This window comes from Euleptes europaea, chromosome 15, assembly GCF_029931775.1.
Source record: "Euleptes europaea isolate rEulEur1 chromosome 15, rEulEur1.hap1, whole genome shotgun sequence".
Taxonomy (NCBI): Eukaryota; Metazoa; Chordata; class Lepidosauria; order Squamata; family Sphaerodactylidae; genus Euleptes; species Euleptes europaea.
Window position 1 is genome coordinate 26746361 of NC_079326.1, and position 23690 is coordinate 26770050.

A 23690-nucleotide genomic window follows, 5' to 3' on the forward strand; every position below is an offset into this window, starting at 1 on the left:
GTGAAAACCCAGGAATAAATGTTTTCCCTCAGGATCTCTATGGATTCTGTTGAGGTTTACGTGTTGTTTCAGAGCTCAAATAACATAACCTTCATTTATGTTTTAATAGAACTGGATCACGTATTTTTGCTTGATCTTTTGTTGACTGATAAACATTAGGTTAAAAAAATCATCTAATTTTGGAAGGTAGTATTCTCTGCCATGTGCATCTATGGGCAATGCTTTCCACTGGCCCAAGGCACATTCTGTCCATGGAAGAATGTTCACGGTTGGACATAGCTTGTGTTGAAGGCATGTGTTATACATGAAAAACCACGCTTTGTTTTTCAAAGGGAGATTTCTTCACCAATACAGCCCCTCCCATTTCTGACAATTTTAAATATTTAATAGCGGTCCAATGTCTTGCAAATAGGGTTACAGTGAGAACCAACTCTGAGAAATCTGATTTTTTTTCTAGAGAAAATCAAAAAAGGGAAGTAGGTTGTGCTGCTGCATTTTATCTCCAAATAAGCATTCTTTCTTGCTAGCCCCTCTGCATATTACATTTGTTTTCATGATAGGATTTCTGAGCAAGATGCAGCTGACAACTGCGTCTAAACTAATCTCTAAAAGGACGGAATAATGTTATTGCCTGTGAAAGGGGTAGCTGAAAACTAAACTAAAACTAGAATAGTTCAGGCCAGGAAAAAGAAGCATTTTATGGTTTGTCTTGCTGTGTTACATAGCTTTTTAAGGACAAGAAAATTTGTCCTGCCACAAAGTTACAGAATTAGTATGTGTGTTAAATGTTCGGCCTTGATCCTCAGCCCAGTAAGATGGGAGTGGTTAGACAGTGGGTCAAGGTGGGGATGCATTGGACCTTGGGGATATGTAATCCCCGCAGGCTGGCTCAAATGTTAGTAACTGCTGCTTTCTTCAGTCATAAAGGCCTAGGAAGCCAGAGCTTGTTAATATCAGGCAAGGCAATTTCACAACCTGGAAAGTATGATTTGAGTTATCTGAAAGTTGCTGTGGCTAGAATCTGAGCTCTTGGTTCATGTATTACTAGGGTTGCCAGGTCCCTCTTCGCCACCAACAGGAGGTTTTTGGGGTAAAGCCTGAGGAGGGCGGGATTTAGGGAGGGGAGGTACTTTAATGTCGTGGAGTCCAGTTGCCAAAGCGGCAATTTTCCCCAGGTGAACTGATATCTGTCGGCTGGAGATCAGTTATAATAGCAGGAGATCTCCAGCTACTACCTGGAGGTTGGCAACCCTTTGTATTACAAAACTGACATGACCACCCCACTCTTGTGGGGAGTAAAGTATATGCTATCACTGACCAATGGTCATTCACCATTATGGTTTGGTGCTGAGAAATATAGTTTTATTGAATTTTTTTTTCCCGTTTTTGGACCATAAAAGCCGCCTTATTTGCAGCATGGCAAGGTTTTATCTGTGACCATTTTGGCCTTGATGTGCACTGATTTGTAACAGAGGCCATACCTCAGGGGAATTCAGAATTTGGGGATGAGTAAATGGGAGCGCTGTTACATTTTACATTTTAGACATTCCCTTTTTCTCACTTGCAATAGTTTCTGGTAGCCAGTGGAAGAAAGTTTTTATACCTCTCACCCCGCCTCAGGATAAAATTTAAGATCCTTGATTTTTCCCCCAGGTCCTTAAAACAATGTGCAGCAAATAGGAGTCAAACCTTAACACAACAGAGTTGGCTGATGGCCTCAGGCACCATGCCTGTAATTTGGGTGCTCTGTGGTGCATCATAAATATGCCTATATAAATAAATAAAGTTGACTTGTCTGGAGTGCTGGAGTCATGAAATGCTTTTTAAGTCAAGGCTTTTCACATTCAAAATGTGCATTTTTTGCAGTGGGAAAATTGGGGCAACACTGGAAAAAAAATGTAGTGAACTTGACCTCACCTCAGTCAGGGCTCATGTACATGTTGTCCTGATTATTTGAGCAAGAAGATGAATACTTCAACCAGCCACCTTTCAGGGTAGTGCCTTACCCTGCTGCAGAGACATACCGCTTAGGTTCCAAGATATAATCAGATTCTTTACTATTTCTTACCAGCTAACTCCCTGCGTGACTCTCCGGATGGCTCCAGACTTAGTGACTGGGTATTCAGTTTTGATGCTGTTTTGACAGGGATGTTATAACCAGCTCCAAATTTTCCCCATGGCCTGGATTGATCAAAAGGAACCCTTGATCAAAAGGAACAGTGTTCCTCCCCTTTTTAACACGACCTTCCATAAACTCAGAATTGCTTTCACTGTTGCACACTCTCAAACTATGCTATCAGCCATGTTAACAAAGTTACTTAACTACACATGGAAAATGTTGCACAGAACCTGTGTCTCTGTGGAGCTTTAGAATTGAAGCACCTTCCTCATTATGTTTTGTTCTGCCTTCTTTTATGGGTAGCCTTGATCCAGCTTTCTTGAGGCTATCTTAGCTGTCCTTGATCTATGTATGTTGACAGAACAAATTCTTTTCCTTCTAGCTGATGCAGACCTGCGCATCACCCACAGGGTTTCATTATATGCTTGGGCCACTATGGAAATTGAGCTAGAGACATGCTCAAGGCCCAACTTACTATAGCTTAATTTACATGTTTATTATGGTGTGAGTGTGTGCGTTTTTTGTTGGGGGTAAGGGTAGGAAATTTTATCTTTGTTTTTCTTAATTTCTATCTAACTTGTTTACTGTTATTTCCTGTCATCCCCTACATTTTATGTACGCTCAGTTCTATTTAAGATAGTAACAGCCTTTGGCTGTTTGCAACAAGTTACTACTACTGTATTAACTGCCTGACCACAACTGTTGTAAAGTCCCAGCACAGGCAAATGTGAGATAAAATAAGCGAGAAGTGGGAAGCCTCTGTTTGCACAGTACTGTGATAAGCCAGGATAAGAGCTGCTGCTGAGGAATGCAGTTGTGAACACCTGTCTGTAAATAGGACACTGTGTAGGAGACTGAAAGGTGCTAATGGCCGTGGATGGTTCCCTGTTCTCTTCAACCCCGCTGCCCCATCCAGTCCCAGGAAATTTGAGTCCCTGCTTTACAATGCACATGTGGACTAACAATAACATGGGTTCGTGAGCTGGTCGGGGAAGGGAATAAAATTATTTCCTGCCTCTTCTGTTGGGGGCTATATTGTCAGGAGAGGGCAATTTCACCCCTGTCCTCAGCAATGTACCCTCCCAACCCACATGGCTGGTAGTCCATTTAAATATCATAACCCTAGGAATCAATTTTGCTGTTGTTGAATGGGGCTGCTGGGGGGGGGGCACTGATCCTTGCTCTCATGTTGCAGAGGATCCAACCCAGACGGTTGACTTAAAACAGGATCATATGACAGTATAAAAGGTTAAGACTGTCACAGGGCTAGTTTACACTTACTCAGAAGGTTCCTCTGTATCCAAGGTGATGATTCATTAATCTTCGTGCACCATTTTGAGTATATTGAAACATGATGAGGAGTTAGAACAATTTATGCAATTCTCCTTTTTTCAGAATGAACAGGAAAAAAGTGCACATACATGTGTATATAAAGCCAGCGCCACATATATACTACTGCAAGTGTTTACTCATCACCACTATGTGTATAGAGAGTTAAACCAGATAAGTGTCCATCAGGCTATAGCCATCCTTGAAGTAATGTCATGGATTCCTTCAAATGTATAATTTTACAAACGAAACATTGACTTGGATTCTGTCTAGCAAAATGGGGCTCACAACGCTAACTTTCCTGTCTCATCGCAGTCTACTATCCCTCCTAGGACTGTTCCCTGGTGACAGGAGTAGATTGACATTAAGACCACCAGGAAAAGTCCCAGTGGGCCAATGGCACACATAAAGTAGGCAAGAGCCATTACAAAGGGGAGCCAGCGACCTGCCCTGGTGTGAGGTGGATGTAGGATTGCCAGGTCCCTCTTTGCTACCGGTGGGAGGTTTTTGGGGCAGAGCCTAAGGAGGGCAGGGTTTGAGGAGGAGAGGGACTTCAATTCCATAGAGTCCAATTACCAAAGCAGCCATTTTCTCCAGGTGAACTGATCTCTATCGGCTGGAGATCAGTTGAAATTGCAGGAGATCTCCAGCTACTACCTGGAGGTTGCTGTACAAAGAGGCGGCACGTGGCTCAAAATAATAAACATCAATATCAAAAAACAACAATTGTGTTTGTCTTACTGTCAAATGTATTGAAAATAGACCACCAAAACAAATGAAAAGTGTGTCAAACAACACACATACACAATAGCCTCGCAGGGCTAGCCTCGCAGGGCTTAAGGCAGTGCCAAAAGGCTGAAAATATAGGAAAGCCGAACAGCTAAACAAAAATGAAGCCTCCCGGGCTGAATATAAACCAAAAAAGATATGGTTATAAGCAATACACAACAATAGTGGTGGTTGTAAGCAATACACAACAATGGTGGTATTACAATCACAATAGTAACAAAACAAAAATGCGGTCCAAGGTGGGTCCGTCACAAAGACGCGTTTCGAATCTTCTTCAGTTTGCCCACCCAACCACTCTTAGAGAAGGAATTAGAACTTAGTAGAATGGTTCATCACATGTATAACCCCATCTGATACTACAAGATGTTAAGGTTTTTTCATGAAAATTTTCAATCCGGCCTCGGCCTTTGCTGCTTGTACCTGGAGGTTGGCAACCCTAGGTGGATGTGAGCTTCCAGCACAAGCCGGCAGCATCTGTCTTGTAGGAGCCTGGGATAATTGCTGCCACCAGAAGCTGGTTGCCCATGCCCAGTGCAATGTAGATGGGAGCAAGCCATCTTTCTCTCCCCCACCTCCACTGAAGTGGAGCCAGGGGTGAGGCTCTTTCCAGGACCATTTTTTGCCTTTCAGTCTGCCTCTGCCCAAGATTTAGTAAAATGCGACAGGGGAATCATCAGTTTATCTAAATCTCACCCCATCTGTAGGTATTTAAATCCAGAGACTGGAGCCATGAACAGACAAAGATCCTTCTACAAACCAGGGGAAAGTTCCAGGTTTACAGAAAAAATTTTAATCTTAAAATTTTTTTTTTGAAATGGGGGTTAAAACACCACAAAATAATAGAAGCAGCACCAGTACCTTTCACAATTATCCACATATGAAATCTCAAAACTGACGCAGTAAAAACAGCAGAAGACGTAATTAGTAACAGCACAACTAATAAAAACAGACATGATAGTCACACATTGTGATGCATGGTTAGAAAGTGCTCTTGGCTGGGGTTACAGATCACAAAGTAACCAAGAACTTTATGGAATTACCTTTAAAATGTAGCTTAACTTTTATATTGTAATGGAAGTAATGTTTTTTTCCTAAGAACCCAGTTCTATATATCTGTGTCAGCATTTGCATTTTTATATATTGTGGGCATGCAAGAATATGACTGGGATTTAATTGGCAATCGCTCATAAATATTTATTTTATCGCAACTAGGCTACTTTATTTTTATCTTGACTTTAATTTTATTTAAAGTCTTAAGCACCCCAAAACTTTCTGTGGCATCTATTTTTTTAATTATATACTTGCGGGGGGGGGGAGAATAGGAAATCGTGGAGAATCAAGTTCATAATTAACGTCTGTCATAGACAATCAAAACAGTTGCATTTAAGAGAAGTGATGTTTCCTATGGGTGCCATTTAATCATCAGGGGCAAAAGTCAACATTCTTGGATGAGGTTTTTATTTTGAATTAGTGTTTACTCATTATAACACATGCCTCTAAGAATGCCTGTCAAAATGGGAATCTTTTACTGTGCTGTTATTTATATCCAAGCAGTTATTGTAATGGCGTGTATCCAACAATCCAAGCATGAAAGGCGCACATTTTCCTGTGTTCATCTCTGTTCCTTCAGCCCCTCCATCCCTTGGTAATATCATTCCTAGAATTGTAGGATCCATGCAGAAGAACAGCTGTTCAAGTCAGTGGCTGGACTGAGAAATGACAAAGGGATGTGGTATCTGCCCCTTTTCTCAGTAGATGTGCTTGAAGGAAGAGCAGTTTCACCACCTAGTTTTTTCTGAGTCCCCCATCCCCTGAGCAGCCATTCTTCCACATGGGTCCCATGACTGTTGGCATGATCTTACCAGAGGTGCCAGAAGGAGCTGCAGGAACGAGACATGAACTGTTCTGGCCTCAGGTCTCCAAGCCCCACCATTGTCCTCAAGAGCAGAGCCTTACCTGCCAGCTATAGCTTGGCAGGGTCTGGAGCTCAAGGTTAATGGCCTCACGAACCAGTTGATCCCTCTTTCTCCTATTAAATACTAAAAGTAGCCCCAGCTGTTCTGAAGGCAACATCTGAAATTCACCTAGGTCTTAATGGGGCCAAAATCCTGCAGGGATCTGCAATAGTCTGGGTCACTGGCTGGAGCATGGGCTGCTAGCTTGGCACTGTGTCTTCTGTTGGCTGCATCTGTGTGAGCCCATTGCCGCCACTGTTCCTGCCAGGGGGGAGGGCTAGTGATCTGGGCCACCATGGCGGACGTGTAGCTGTCCCGGGATCTGGGAGAGCACAAGGAGGTTCTGGTGGTGGAGCCTCCACAGCAGGCTCCTCGAGGTCGGTCCCTGCAGCTGATTGGTCAGGGTCTGCTATATAGGGGGCTGTTATAGTCCGGTGGTCTCCCTGACTTTTCTCCTTTTCCTGGTTCCTCATACTCATCTTCTGAAGATTGCGAGTCTGTGGACTGTCCAGTGGGGATCATGACATGAACACAGGGAAACTCCACATTCCATGCATGTATGGTAGGATACACACTAATCCATATAGCAAAGTAATCCGTACAGAATCTGTCTTCAGCACATAGCTAGTCCTAGCAGAGTTGCTTTTTATAGCCTCCTGATTTTCTATACTTCTGAATATAAATTAATATTTGCAGGATCATAAACATGCTATAGACTAGCATGTTTGTTCTTCCCTTTTTGCAGTTTGGCACACCCTTAGTTTACCGTAACCTCTCAATCTGATGAGATTTTTTCCTTCCAGCTAAAACTAGAAATCCATTTGAAGTGAATGTTCAGTTTTGGTTTGGGTTGAAGTTCTTATAATTTGCCATGATGATGCTAAACAGCCAACTGAATATGAAACCACGAGCTAGTATGGAAAATATCACGATTCGTTTCCAGCCTTCCAAACCAAGCTCATGGGTTGGGTTCTAAAGAACTTTCGGTGAAGCGCATATTTAGAAGGAATCTTTCCCTCTACATTCCTGGAAAGCTGCTCCTCAGGAATGACACTGGATGCCACACAGGGAACATCAGCCAGAAGGGGAGGGACTGTCAGAAATCACCTCTGCTGTCTTTGCGTGAGCCGTTCCACAGCAAGTTTGCATAAGAGTCGGAGAGGAGGTTTCTGCCAGTTCTCCCTTCCTGCACCCAGACCCCTGTACTACATCACATGCCATTTTTGAGCCTGTGACCTTCAGAAATGGCTTTGCAGAGGCTAGAATGAGAAGGGGACATTTGCCAAAAATCCCTTTCAACTCACTCCATTTGTGGCTCTTTAGGATCCAACCCTATATGTTGGCATGGAAATGTTCAATGTAAATCAGTTAGCAAGCCTTCGACCAGGCTGCACATTACAGTTTTCTGATCTCCCTTGCTAGGCTTAATTAGATATGTTGTATCTTTATACTAGGATTGATTTTTTTGGGGGGGGGTGGTCTGGCTCAGTTCTGAGCTGTTAGATAGTATGTATTATTGGATTTTGTCTGTACTTTGGCTTCATCTTTCCAATGCTATTTTGCTGTGATTGTGGAGTTGCCAAAAATGTGATTGATGCTTTCTTCTCTCAGCAGTTTGCTGCCACTTATTAAAGAATAAAATAATGCACTGCTGACATCAAATTAACCTCCATTTTTTATATTTACATTTTCTTGGGCTATGGAATGTCCTCTTTTTGCTGTGCTAATACGTTAAAATGTCCTTGAAAGCTCCGTGTATTTAGGAATTGTTTATCCTCTCGCCTAATAAACACTTATTTTACATGCAGTTTGCATTGCTTCAAATTTAACTATCTCTATCAATCATGAGGAAGTAAAGGGACATTTTTTTTAGAGTTGGAATACCAAAATATTGAAAAGCGAAAACAAATTTCCACAGAAAATTATTCAAAGAAATGAAAGCAGTGCCCATATAATGGCTATATACCCATTTATCTCTGTAAATATAACCTGATGTGCCTTTGCAATATATATTTTTGTACAAAGTGCTTTACAATTTGGAATTCAGTATGGGAACCCAGGTACAAAACCCTCCTAAATCAGAGAGGTCACTGACTTCTTAAAATTGCACCAAATGACATCCTGCTAAGACCATTGACTTCAGTGGGCTTAGAAAGGGGCAACTGTTCTTAGGATCTCTCTGTGCATGGGCTTTGACACCATTACTTCATAAAATTGATGTGGGTTAGAACTATGGGTGCCACTTTGAGTTTAGGAGTGGGGGAAGCAAGGTGGAAATAAATTTATAATCCTAATCTTCACTGAGAAGAACTCCTTAAACCTTTATAAATACTGATACTTTCAATAAACTGTTAATGAACTTTGATATTAGCTCCTAGTCTTTTTCTTCTGAAAAACCTGAGAGCTGTGCTTTTTGTAAATTCATTTTCCAACCTCTAGAATAAATGCATTTCTCATTATGTTCTAGATGGAGAAAACCACATGGTGGCAGTCTTGAGAGTGGAATTCGCTTCCTCTAATTGCTAATCTCCCTCCTTAACCTCCGCACTCTTTATCATTAGAATTTATACCTACTGTATGTCCCAGTAATGTTGTTAGTTGTTACAAATGTAGTAAGTGCCCAACCTTGTTGTAGCTGTATTGAACCAATGCACAATATATTGAATGAATGCAAAATATATTTGATTCATATGAAACATTTCTACCTCACCTTTCCACTGTTAGTGTCTAAGCTGGTTTATAGCATGTAGAGACAATGTAAACCAGAACTGCTATATGAAAATGGATGGTTTAAAGCTCAAGACTGGAACAGAACTCGAGGAAATCATTTTCACAAAAACATCTTTAACCAGAAAGAAAATCAAGGCAGAGGCATACTAAAGGCCTGACCTAACAAAACGGTCTTTAACTGCAACCTGGATAATATCAACGTTGGCAAATGCCCCTTCATCCCATTCCAAACGTGTAGAGCTAATGGATCAAGCTTAATAGTCTTTGAAATAATTCATTATGAGTTCCTTTTCATAGTCAAACAACTTGGTATGTTTTATATGCCCTTCTATTAATGGTTGACCAGAGAGTCCTGTTCAGAGGTCCTCTCTGAGGAGATGTAAACTATCAGGGACCTTTTCAGCTGTATTTCTGTAGAATATACTCCCCAGGGCTTCCCCCAGTTGACTTCTAGAAGGAAGTGGCGGAAGCTCTTCATACCATTCTCAGCAAATTTAAGAATGAAATTACAGTTAACACAAATACTAGAAACATATTATAGGCCATTTAATTAGCACAACACTAAAATTCAAGAGTAAAGCCAGAATTTCTGTTTGTACAGGCAGTTGTGAGCATGTTTTGTTAATTAACATGGCTCTAGATATCTTGTATTTTGTTGTAGTGCATTTTCAGTGTTGAATATTATTTTCTGTGTTTGGAAGCCTCATATAGCTTTGTGGACAAGTTCATTATCAATACTCATTGTCATATTTATCTTTATTACCTTTATTTTGCATTCATAGGGAGGGCAGGGCCGTCATCATCCACTACAATAGCTGGCACCAGTCAACCGGCCATCACCAAGACCACATCGGTTCTTCAAGATGGTGTCATCGTCACAACTGCAGCTGGAAACCCACTTCATAGCCAGCTCCCCATTGGGAATGACTTTCCTTTTGACGGACATGAACATGCTCTGCATTTTCCACAGAACAGCTCTTCAAACAACAATCTTCCGCACTCTTTGAATCCAAATCTCTTTAGTTCTCTACCTATCTCTTTGCCAGTGAATCAGCAGCACCTCCTAAACCAGAATCTATTAAATATACTGCAGCCTTCAGCAGGAGAAGGCAAGTCTGAGGTCAACCTCAATCCTTTAGGTTTTCTCAACCCAAGTGTAAATGCTGCTTTAGCTTTGCTCTCCAGCGATGCGGATGGGCAGGTGCTGCAACCTGTTCATTTTCAGCTGCTGGCAGCCCTTCTTCAGAACCAAGCCCAAGCAGCCGCCATGTTCCCCTTAGCACCTTTCAATCTCTCCATCTCAGACCTGTTACAGCAACAGCAAAACAATCCGGTGCCCTCAGTAACACAGATGACAGCCCCGCCACCCGATCATTTGCTAAGCAGTCAGTCAGACACCAACAGAGCCGAGACCCTCTTAACCAGCCCCCTGGGAAACCCTTTCCCAAGCTTTCCGGGCACAGACACTACTTCAAATCCCCTCTTCCTCCCAGCTGTCACTGGGGCCTCGGGATTAATGACCTTGAATCCCCAGCTGTTGGGAGGTGTTCTGAACTCTACATCGGGAAACAATGCTAATCATCCAGAGGTTTCCATAGCAACCTCCTCCCAGGCTACCACTACCACAGCCACTACATCATCCGCAGTGGCAGCACTGTCTGTCTCAACACTTGGTGGGACAGCAGTGGTGTCAATGGCAGAAACATTGCTGAACATATCTAATAATGCTGGGAGTACATCTGGTCCAGCTAAACTCAACAGTAACTCTGTGGTGCCACAGCTACTTAACCCTCTACTGGGGACAGGTCTACTTGGTAAGTTAAATATTTTCACAGATTTTAAAAAGAAAAAAAAGTGGGGGGGGAGCTTCTATTTTCTACCTTTTTTTCAAAATTCCATTTCATTGCACTTTTTTCCCCTAAAAGGTTTACATTATGTCAGCTTGTCTTAACCATTCCAGAGAAAAATTGCAAATACAATTGACAGAAAATTTTAAGCAGCATATTTTAAAAACCCTATTGTTTTAGAAAGCTTGATGCCATCTAAATTCAGTCAACCAGTTGGAATGGCTTTTACATTTTTCAAATCTTATCTGTGTGCAGGTGCATCTTTGGGATGCAGTATTTTGTTTAAAATCTCTAAGGCATCACAGGGTTAGTACGAGTAGCTGTGCAATAGATGAGAATCTTCCCAGTCCGTCTGAATCTGAAATACTCCAACACCAATACACCCATCCCTCAGATTCCTATGAAGCACTACATAATGTAGTCCAAGGACAGTCTTGCACAGGTTCAAAGTAATAGGCTATCCTTCTAGCGCTGTAGATTTACGTTCTCATGTTTCTTTGTTTTTCATTTGTTTCGTAGGTCTTTTACACATGGCAGTTTCCCTTGCTGTCACCCCTCCAACGACTTCAGATCTTTGTGTTGATTATGAATGCCATTTCTGATCGTTAGAGTTCGCCTCGCTCTCCCCGCTCTCCCCGTGTTTCCCGGCATTTTCCCTGCGTTTTCAGAGACCTGTTTTATCTCAAATTTGAAAATGCAGGCAAAATGCAGGGAAGTGCAGAAGGAGAGTGAGGCGACCGCTTGATGGTCAGAAACGGCATGCATAATCAACACAAAGACCCAAAGTCATCAGAGGGGTGACGGCAAGTGAAACAGCCATGCATAAAAGTCCGTAGTTTCCAAACCAAAGGTTTCCAAACTGCTTGGGAAGCTGGGGTCCCTAGTCACATGTTTAAACCTGAAGTAGTAACATCCTCTACCGGTGACTTCAAATGGGGAGCCATGTACTGTAGAACAAGTGCGTTCAAAACATGACTATATAAAACCAGATTTAACTGTGAATTGGACCCAAGAGTCTACCAAGTCCTTTAATTTTATATTTAAATTTATATTCCCCATTTCTGTCATGAGGCATTCAAGGCGGCTTTCAGCTGATAATTAAAGCGTAGTCATACTATTTATAGTTCTCAGGTCAATCTAGTCTACAAAATAGCCTGAAGTAATCATGGTTTAAATTGCCATCATTTGTCTAAAATAAATTATTTTAAAATGGAAGTATGTTGATAAAAAAATCAAAGCTTAAAAAAAAGGTTAATGATATTTCCTCTAGCAATCTAGAATTTTGTTTTATAAATATTCCTAGTTGTATACCTAGTTGTATAATGTATTTTGCGTGCATGTGTGTACAGCTATATATCCATAGTTTTAGTATAAATCCCATCCTAATTTGTTAAGAATATGCCAGAAAATTAATTTGATTCTGCCAGTGCAATGATGTCACTTCTAGAAGTGACATCATCATGTCGCCACCGACAAGGGAGACGCTCGTTTTTGCCCAAATACCAGAGCGTCTCCCTCGTCAGGACATGAAGATGTCACTAAGTGACGCTATCGCACCGGTCATGTTGAGGCCTAGGTCATGTTGAGGCCTGCTTTGATGCAGTACTTAGAACAGGAAACTATGCAACCCCAGTATACAAGAGAAAACACTTCAGTGTCTTTCAGTCCCACTTAAAATGAATTTTGCCTGTATCAGTGAAGTGTTTTTGCTGTTGTGGCCTCTCATTTTTGTTTTCAGGCTGTAGCTTCTAAAATTGCTTCTCTAAGAATGTGCCAATTTGCATTAATGTGCATACATTTTAAGTCACCAGAAGGTTTACTTTTCATGCTGGTATTATTGGTTTGCATATGTATGCTTTAACAGTTTTTTTAAAATAACATAGCGTACATTTTAAAGCAGAGATTTTGTAAAAAAAATTGTTGATTGGCAAGACAAGTTTGCTAGCATCGTTGTGTGTTCCATAAATTGTGAAGATGTTGCTTCTGCTTCAAGAAACATTGTGAGAACAACTGACCACTTTGAGGAACAAATTTCTTTGTGAATTTAAGAATTAATTATAAGTTCTGTGGGAAATGAGATCCAGAATTAGACTGTTTTGCAGAAAGAGTTCAGATAAGATAGCAGCAAATCTGTGCTATCACAAAATAATCCCAGAGAACTAGTTCGCTAAAAACTTGCAGAGAAGTTTTATTTATGCATTGTTGCCATTACGTTGTACAGCACAACCTGATGCTTACTCTTGGATGTCTGCTGACTTAAATATCCCTGTGTTTGGAATTACAGGTGACATGTCATCGATAAACTCTGCTCTTAATAGCCATCAGCTAACGCATCTGCAGTCACTGTTCAACAACAATCAGATGTTTCCTTCAAATCAACAGCAGCAGCTTCTCCAAGGCTATCAGAACCTCCAGGGTTTTCAAGGACAGCCCCCAATTCCTGGGCCAACTAACAATCCAAACCCCATGGCCTGTCTGTTCCAGAATTTCCAAGTAGGGACATTTTTTGCTTCTTTTTTAGAATCATCCGTGAATTACACAGTTACTTTTATTTTCTGGATTTTCAAGCCATTGTTTCCTAAAAGGAAAACTGTTTGTGTGGAGGGGTCGTTTCAGTTTTTTGCCTCTTCTGACATTTCAACTGTATAATCTTATGCAGGGTTACTCCAATCTAGGCCTGTTGATTTCAGACTGGAGTAATTACGTATAGGGTTTTGGGTTTTTTAAGTTAATACATTAGTTTTTTACCTCTGGCAAGTGTGGTAAGCAAATAAATGTGTTCCCATCCCCATTCCCTGAAAAACATCTTCCCACTTGGTTTTCACTGAGCTAATGCTATCCGGTTTAAAGGCTAAATCAGTGGTTCCCAAAGTGGGCAGTACCACCCCTGGGGGCAGTGGGATTGCCTAGGGGGGCACTAAGAGGCAAGGAGGCAGCAGGGTAGCGCTAGAGGTGGGCCCCTTCAACTGTGTTGTTGGATAGGGTAGGGAACACTGGGGTTGAGTTTGTGGAACCAAGGTGGTGGTGGCCTGAAAAGTTTGGGAATCACTGGGCTAAACTAAGGAAGTGTGGTGGTTAAGAGTGGTGGACTCTAACCTGGAGATCCAGGTCTGATTCCCCACTCCTCATGAAGCCTGCTAGGTGACCTTGGGCCAATCACAATTCTCTCAGAACTCTCTCAGCCCACGCGGAGACAGGCAATGGCGAACCACCTCCGAACGTCTCTTGCCTTGAAAACCCTACAGGATCGCCATAAGTCAGCTGTGACTTGACGGCGCACGCACCCACACACAGATTCTGAAAAGAAAACTACCTCATGTATTTAAAATTATAAAGAAACTGCCAAACTCAAAATTTGAACACATGACTAATTGGGGTGGAGCACAAGACCAGCTTTGATGTTTTGAGAAATGTCAACAAAATGCATCATTCTGGTAGTGTAGAAAGCTAAACATTACCCTGATTTATCAGAACTGTAGCTTACAATTGAAATCGAAGTTGTGTGGCTTTCTTTGTGCAGGTGCTCCTTTGTTAGAATGAATTATGTAGATCTTTTAATTGAGCCATGGCAGACATAGCATAGACAACAAAGTAAAATAAGTTTATATACAAAATATGATGGTCTTAGTCTATGAATGATGTACATGTTTGGTATTATAACAATAATGACGGCTACAACCTTGCACAAAATTATATTGGTTTTAGTTCAGTTGGACTTTAAGTTCTTATAACTGTGCACTGGATTGCAGTTGGTGACTGAGACATGAGTTATAAAGGGATCGTTGCGAGAAACCTTTAAAAAAGTCCCCAGTCCCCACAAACCACTATTTAGGGAGCACAAGGGGCTGCAGCCAGAACAGGGAGGTGGAAGCAGTCCATTTTAAGAGCAAAGTCTGTTTTAAGCTAACAAAATAGTCCTATGCATAATTCTTAATAAATCACATGAGCTTCAATTGAATTTAAGCAATATGTGCAGGATTGCAATCCAAGGGCATAATTCTACGGTCTGCATGTGCAATTAAGGCCATTTTCATAGCATTTCTGATGAAGTGTGCTTTCCCACATACAATGCACATCCTTACAATCCCATCCAGAAGCATAATCAAGAACAGAAATAAAAGATACAATTGAGCCTGTGTAATAGGAAGGTTTACCTGGGCCTTAATTGTTGCTAGCTAATGCAGGCAAAAACAAGAAAAGTGTGTGTGGGAATTTTAGGATACTGCTTGGAGTTACTTGCTCTGTAGCAAAATGTTGCATGGTGCGCCTACTACTTGCTTGTGGCACACTATGGTTTTTACAGGCTGGTATAAGAGTTGCAGATGGAGGATTTCTCTGTGGGTAGGCAGAAACTCAGTTATGCATGTTCCCAGAGTCTTTTGAGACATTTGAGTGTATTTCTATAAAGGCACAAGTAAAGTCAGAGCTCTTGCAGAGGTGTACATTTCTTTAAAGTATGTTTGGAACTAAATTTTAAGTTTTTTAAAAAATGCTTTCCTTAGAATGAGACGTACACTGCATTTCATTTATGTTTTGTCCTTAAAGCTAGCTAAGGACAGGTACTACACAAAGAGAGCTGGGTAGATAGCAATGAGGAAGATCATTACCTTATGCACTAGGCAAAACTAATTTGCAACAATACGTTGTAAGTGTCCTGTTCTTGCTTCTTGCCCCATGGCGCAGAGTGGTAAGCTGCACTACTGCAGTCCAAGCTCTGCTCACGACCTGAGTTCTATCCCAACCAAAGTTGGTTTCAGATAGCCAGCTCAAGGTTGACTCATCCTTCCGAGTTCGGTAAAATGAGTACCCAGCTTGCTGGGGGTAAAGGGAAGATGACTGGGGAAGGCACTGGCAAACCACCCCATAAACAAAGTCTGCCTAGTAAATGTCGGGATGTGACGTCATCCCATGGGTCAGAAATGACCCCGTGCTTGCACAGGGAACCATTACCTTTACCTTTTTTTTCTTGCTTCAGTCTTAAATTCGGGATTCAATGAAATATTAGTTATCAATAACTCAATATTCTTTTCCTATTTTTAAAAGGTGAGGATGCAGGAAGAGGCTGCTTTTCTAAACAAGCGAATGCTCACTCAGTTGGGGATGCCACCAATTGCTGAAAGTCCCAACACCCCACTTCCAGCTTTCCAGGATTCTCCATGCAACTTGCAGCAAAGGACAGAACCCTCTGTTGGCCAGCAGACCAAGGACAACCCCAGCCTCAGTGTCCAGGGGGATACTTCAGTCGATGCTATCTACAAAGCAGTGGTGGATGCCGCAAGCAAGGGGATGCAAGTAGTAATCACCACTGCAGTTAACAGTACAACGCAAATGAGCCCCATCCCTGCTCTGAGTGCCATGAGTGCCTTCACAGCCTCAATTGGTGATCCATTAAATCTCTCCAGTGCTGTCAGCGCAGTAATCCATGGAAGAAACATTGGCATTTCTGATCATGAAGGTAGGGCAAGGAACTCTAGGGGGGCACGAATACTGAAGAATTCAGAACATCTTAAAAATTCCAGTGAGGGGGATGGCTTGGAATACTATAAACCAACGGGTTGCAACACGCCCAAAAAACAGTGGGAAGGGGAGCAAAGCCCTGGAGGGGACATGAACAGATGGAAGTGTGAGGAGTTTTTAGATCATCCAGCCCATATCCACAGCAGCCCTTGCCATGAAAGACCCAACCATGTCTCCACACTGCCATTGGTCCAAGGCAAGCAGCATCCAATCCTGTTACCACAGCGCAACTGTCAAAGCGATAAAATGTTGGAGGAGAACTTCAGGTATAGCCATTACAAAAGAACTATGATGAGTTTTAAAGAGAGACTAGAGAACACTGTGGAACGATGCGCGCACATAAATGGAAACAGGCCTCAACAGAGCAGAGGGTTTGGAGAGTTGCTGAATGCTTCTAAACAAGACCTGGCAGTGGAGGAGCAGTCTCCGAGTTCCTCGAATAGCTTTGAAAGTTCTCTAATTAAAGACTACATCCATTATAATGGAGACTTTAATGCCAAAGGCATTAATGGGTGCGTGCCTAGTCCTTCAGACGCTAAAAGCATTAGTAGTGAAGATGACCTAAGGAATCCCGATTCCCCTTCTTCCAATGAGTTGATACATTACAGGCCAAGGACGTTTAACGTTGGGGACTTGGTCTGGGGCCAAATAAAAGGACTGACTTCATGGCCTGGTAAATTAGTAAGAGAAGATGATGTTCACAACTCATGTCAACAAAGCACTGAGGATGGGAAGGTATTTTTATACATATGTACATATTTATATTAACAGCAGCGTTTGCCTTAGTCACAAGTTTTTGCTTGTGCCCTCTTACGTTTAAGGGGGGAAAGTTATGTATATTGTTATTGTTGCTGATAGATTTTTAGTTTCTGTTTCAAGATTATAAGCTACAATTGCTATAATCTCTTTCTTTATGACCCTTAGGAGATAGGATCTATCTATAAATATCTAAATACATAAGATGCTGCATTAATTGTATTTTTTATTTAAACGCATATTCTTCTTTATTTCATGAGGTCATGCTATTTGTTGCCATTTGAGTATACCATTATGTATATGTGTTGCTTTAATTTAATCCTCCTTCAACCGTATGTTTAATATAGGACTTAGTTTACTTCAGAATGCTGTGTAGTAACACAGAGGGAGTAGTAATCAATGTGCATATTTTACATGAGGAAACTGGATTAGGCATTTGAAGTCAGCTAAATATAGCAGATTCTGGCTGAGACCCAAAGACCCTTGTGACTGAGCAGAGAGTAATTCTGTGCATGTGTGGCAATAGCCAATTGGCCATTGGCTGTATCATCCCTTGCCACATTGAACCCAAATCTAGAGAGTTCCCTGACCTTCTAGAGCAGCTGCTTTCAGGAATCTGAAGGGACTTCAAACCACAAAAGCCCCAGTGCATATTAATCCTTTGGATCCTGTTCACCTTAATGAATAAAACTGTCTGAAACAGGGTAAGGAACGTGTGCCATGCTGTTTTTTACATCTCTGCTTCTGGTATTGACAGAGGCAACTTACCTAGAAGAGAAAAAAATATAGATTAATCTTTTCCCTTGGAAAGAGGGAAGCTAAGGACCAGGACACACATTACTGCTGCTAAGGAGAGGCTACTGAAAACCACCTTCACATGGAAAGTCATTCCCACCCTGGCTGCAAGGTCTAGAGATCCTTGACCAAAGAATGGTACACTCCGTCTATCTGGGATGGTCGTCCTCTTCCACCGAGCGCACAGCTTCGGGAGGGGATGCACATGGAGCGGTGAGGGAGGTAGGGGATACCTGCCTAGCCAGCCAGATCAGCCGAATCAACCCTGGCGATCAATGGGGTGACAGATGTTGCAGCCAGATCGCCCTCACATCCAGTCTAGAGACCATGTGGGATCAGCTCCATTACTTTGTGGGTTTTCCACAGCTGCAGAGTATGTGCAATATGAAGGCATTTATGCATTTATCTAAAGAATTTTTAAAATTGTCAGAAGTAAGAGCCATCAACTCTTTCCAGGAGCTAGACAGCAAAAAAGATTATGTTCTCACTGAGGCCTTCGGCTCAGTTCCCTTGTCCCCTCCACCTCTCTTTCTGGCAGGGATGTATTTAGTGGTATTGGAACTCGAGCCTACCTGGAAAGTATAGACCTTTCCAATCAAATACCTGCTGGTTGTGATGACAAGCTCTCTTAATATGCTTGCAGTCATCCTTCCTTAGTGCTGAGCTCTTCAATTAGGTGCAGCTCTGCCTTCTGCGACCTTCTCCAGGCTCAGCACTTTGCACAGCATTTTAGAAGAATTGGTTTTTATACCCCGCTTTTCTTACTTTTAAGGAGTCTCAAAGTGGCTTACAATTACCTTCCCTTTCCCTCCCCACAAACAGGCACCTTGTTGAGGTAGGTGGAGCTGAAAGAGTTCTGACTGGTTCAAGGTCACCCAGCAGGCTGCATGTGGGGGAGTGGGGAATCAAATCTGGTTCTCAAGATTAGAGTCCACCACTCTTAACCACTACCACTCGCTGGTTCTCACAATGAAGACACTGGACCTGCTCCAGTCAGGGATTGCAGCCCGTTTCCTCCTTTCTGCATTTCCAGAGGGATGACAACCTACCACAGGAGAATTGTAGAGGCATTTTGTGTTAATAGGTCTCCACTGTTACTCTCCTGCACCACTACCCATTTAGAAACACTACAGAGTATTTCCCTGGGGAAATAGTCATCATATTGAAGAACGATTAGTATCAGTTCAGTGTAATAGGGATCTTCAATATCTGTTTAAACAAATACCTTTAAAGCTTGCATTTCAAAGTTGCCAAGTTCTTTCCATTCTTATAAGGAGGGGTGAGAGACATACCTTCTCAATCAGTCTGAAAAATCCGGCCTATTTTTGGTGCAGATAAATTAACTGATAAAGTGTTACATTCACATAAGCATGAATTGCTGTTGAGTTCACATTATTGCCATGCCATTCCCTCCTTGTTTCTAAGTCTTGCCTCTTCTTTCATTAATTACTTTGCAATGGATTTTGAATTTAAACGTTTTAGAAAGAGGAAATCCCAAGCATTTGGGGGACAGTCTTTACATTCATTTCCTAAATCAGTTACAAAACTTTAAAAAGGAATGTTCAAACAGATTTCATATTGTGGATTCCGGGAAGTTCACATACAATAAATAGCATCAAGTAATAACTAGCATGTGTAAATCAACCATCGTGGATGAATCACCACAGATAGAATGTTCATATTTCCCAATGTCAACTCAAACATAATACTTTTCAATAGCAATTATTCACACATACAGTTGAGACTTAAAGCGACAAGTCAAATAATGAACATGCCTGTGTAAATCATCCTCCTGTCATGAGACAATCTCAAATGTTTGCCTCCTGTATCTATCTTAAATACCGTAACCATTTCTGATAGCTCCTGTTAATGAACAAAGTATTTTATTCAAGCTATATTAAGTCTGCTCACTAAATGCACTTTTCTGGGAGTTAGCCCCACTGAGTAAACTTGAGTAGGTTTCTAGTAAACCTGCTTAGGATTGTTTTCTTTCTGCTTACTTTTAGACCCTCTTCTAAAATCTGTGTCATTGTGCCTTTCTTCTCCCCTGAGTTTTGGAGACTAGAAGTCTCTTGATCACTGGATTGCAAACATCCTCTTTCTCTCTTGGGTTTATGCCACCCAGATATGCTAAATTGAGATGGCCACTCAGTGGAAGGACTGCAATTACTGTGGAAGTGGGACAGATATTCTCCAACAAGCTCCATATTAATAAATGCTTGAGTAGAGTTTAATCTGTTCTAGAATTACTGTGGTGACTTCTTATCCAGAAGAAATTCATTATTTTTCCACATTCTCCATTCCAAATACCTTCTCAGTTGCCAGTATTGGACTTACAATATTGGCACTTTCACTTGCTACTACTTTGGCACTCCATTCTAGCCTACTTCAGTGTGTTTAAAACCAACAATATCACCTGCATCATAACCACCATTTAATCTACCATTCTCTTCAGTGAGAGACTCTGACTTCCTTACAACATGGGGCCATATCTCAGATCACTGGGTTTTGACCATTTTAAGATTAGCAAATGTGATAGAGTTCTTCACTTTATTTTTATTCATTCTGGAGTACCTGTCTGATTCTGCCACTGCCCAAGAAATCTACATTTTATTTATCAAAAAGGACTAGAAGTACGATTCCATTCTCAAAATACCTCATCATGTTCTAAACAACTAGAAATGAAGAATTCATTGCTAAGGAAAGACCATCTGTGTTGGTGGGTCCACAGTGGAATAAACTGCTTAAATCAGTTTGTTCACACTTGCTGTGATGTACAGGGCTCTCATCACTGTTTTGCTTCTTCTCAGACACAGTGCCCATAAGGAGCGACACAACCAAACAAGGAGGTATGGCCTCCAGAACTCTGTGAATGTGGTCCATCTAACTATAGAAGTGACACATGGACCTAACATCTTCCCCTGTGTGGTTGGTACAGATACCTAACTTGCTGATATACTTGGGATCCTTATTGCGTCATAGTAGCAACTTTAGAAGTTCACAAAACTCCATCTTGTACATGTGTTCTCTCACGATTGATGACATATATTAGATGATATAAAACTAAATCAGAAATGGACTACCTAGTATTCCCATATTACTAAACGTCTGTGTTTTTGTAGTGTGCATTTTCTTCAGGGTATAACTCTAGATCTTTTTGGTTTTAAGCATACTAGATTTTACTTCCCAGCCTGAATTCCGAGATCATTCCAAGTCTTTTCTTTGGGAGCTCATATCTCTGCTCTCTTGTCTTATGAAAGCACCTTGAATGATCACTGGCACAGTTTTCTTGGAATGGGTTATTCAGTCTGTAAGCACCCCTTGGTTTTTTGTCCTTGAGCCTTTATAACTAATGGGCAGTGTAAGGCTTCCTGCAGCATTCACCCAGTATCATTCAAGACAACGTTTTGGTAGTCATCACTTTTGCTTGTGGTGAATTAGCTGCCTTTCGTTACAACCCACCTTGCCAACAAATTCACAAGAATACAGGCATAGTACGGTTTAGAACAAAACTGGTTCAGAAACAGTGTTCCAGTTTCATTTTACTCAGAGTATAAATCTACCTTTCTTCTTCCTAGAAGTCAAGGACAGTAGGGAATGCATGTTGTATGTCTTGGGTGTTTACAGATTTGAGCATTTTGTCTATGCTGAAATTTTGTTTTGGATGTTATGGTCCACTTCACAAGGACAAACAGATCATTCCAGAAGCTATTAATGGATAGTGTCGACTATTGTACAGTGCTCCCAGTTAACCAGATAGAGTCTCTCTTCAGGTACATTGAAAATCAGCCACAATGCAGACTGAATTATTTTTTACATTTCTCCTATCAAATGATACCAAGCACTGCACTACCTCAATATTGCTAACGGTGTTGCTCCCGTGTTGGAAGAGTCCTGGCACAAATGGTGAAGAATCAGTCCTGCAGCTATTTTCAGACGTGAAGCATGTAGACCAGATTTTTAAAAGGTTTTTTTCCACCAAATAGTTATTTACATTGCAGTGGGTCCTTTGACTTTATGGGTTCATTAAATGTACAAATTGGCTGCAATTGGTACAGAAGCTGTTCTTTGTCTACATGTAGTTAAAAATAACAACAAAGCAGTACAAAGTGACAATAACTTTTTTTTAATGGAGCTATTTAGGATTTTAAATGTTAATTTAACTTTTTGTTGGTGAAATGAAGTGTGCAGTTTCCGTAATATCATTTGAAAAACAAAGTTATCTAAAGATAATAATTGTACTGTCATTTGTATATATGGCTGCACAAAGCAAACAGAGCGCTTGCTTTTGCAAAGTTCAATTAGGAACAGAATTGACTTGAGCCATCTGTTACTGAAATCTATAATTTTAATTATTTATTTCAGTGCAGCTGAACAGCCCATTCCTAAAGGGAGGCCACTTTTGGCATGCAAAATGGCATGGACGCCGGCATAGGGCAACTTACACCGGCCCTCATGTACTGCGGTGGCAGTGCAGCTCTTTCCCCCCACTTGGTAAATTCCCTGAAGAGTCATCTGAGCTTTTGGCAAAAAAGCTCCTATTAGGAGAAGACCCTCAGCTTACTCTCCAAACTGCCAAGTTCTGGGCCTTTGCTATTAAAATAAGCAGAACTTTATTAGAAAATGATTGTTAGAATATTTTACGATTTTATCAATTTTAAGATGATAATTTTAACCAGGGGTTGCTTTTATTGACCCTACACCTTTATATGTACGGGCAGTCTGATTCTGTGGTGCAAAACTATTGAGTTTGGAAATTTTGATGTACTGGCACGTGATTGGTCAGTCGACCGTATTAATAAATTTGAATCAGAGCAGGTGTGCCATCTCCGACCGCCACAGAACCACCACCACCCCACTCAGGAATGGGCTGTTAGTCTCATAACATTGTCCAATTTTGTGGTTTTGTTGTTAATTACAGCTGGTTAAATCATATAGTGGTTGCCAAAACAAAATTTCTGTTTATTCATGGTCCTGAATAACAAACAATACTAAGATGGGAGGGGGGGTGTTGAACAACCCACTTGCTACTTAAATCATGTGGACATCCCAATTATACCCGGACCTTAAGCTGATATTTTGTAGGGTTTATTCAGAAAACCTTAACTGATATCCCATATGTTGCAAATCTGTTCTGCTGTATTTTCATACTAGCATGTATGCTAATGATAGTGTAAGGGGCAATTTCCCCCTTTTTCTCAATCCTACAGTGCAAAACACCCTTTAGCAGCTGTCCTGGGCTACTTTAGGACTTTTCCCCAAAGCCAAAACAAAACAAGAAACCTGTGGCACCTTAAATATTTGACTTATTTGTTGTAGCTTGCTATCTGGCGCATCAAATCATAGGATGTAAGAAATGCTAGAATGGTTTGTTAATAAATGGTTAGTTTTGAAGCACTCCTATGTAAATTTAGCATTTAAGAAAATGTAAAGTTAAGTCATCAGCAAATTTTATATTTTAGTGTGAGCATGGAGATTGAATCCAAAGACACCACGAAAGAAGTCTTCCAGTCTCCTTGCATTAGAAGACTTTGTGAAAACAGAAGTGCTAAGTCCAGATGTACTCTTCCACTATCCCAAGAGTTTCACAACCTCTTGCAGAAATGGATGCACAAGGATTGCCCTAGACCTGACCTACTGTAGCACTCTTGACAATCATTTGTAGAAGACTGCTAACAGTTCTTTCTCTTCCGGTCATAAATCTTTGGTTATCCCCTTAAACGAGGCGCAAGCCTATAGAATCTTAAAACGAAGGATCACAGACATTGGGGAACAAACCCTTCTTGCTAGAGCCACAAGTTCCTGCTCACCACTACCCTATGGTATTCATATGACCCCGAGCTCCCTACCCGG

General features: G+C 41.3%; 1 protein-coding gene across 3 annotated transcripts in view; it reads left to right on the plus strand.

The window, feature by feature from the left end:
• Positions 1 to 23690, plus strand: part of MBD5 (methyl-CpG binding domain protein 5) — a 40650-nt gene that overhangs the window by 11193 nt on the left and 5767 nt on the right. For 2 of the 3 annotated variants that reach the window (XM_056861143.1, XM_056861144.1), the window contains exons 5-7: positions 9705 to 10031; positions 13054 to 13262; positions 15813 to 17021. In XM_056861143.1, the coding sequence (XP_056717121.1) occupies positions 9705 to 10031; positions 13054 to 13262; positions 15813 to 17021 (1745 nt within the window). Of the gene's footprint in view, positions 1 to 9704; positions 10737 to 13053; positions 13263 to 15812; positions 17022 to 23690 lie in introns of all 3 variants that reach the window. The other variant, XM_056861142.1, reaches the window with a different exon arrangement.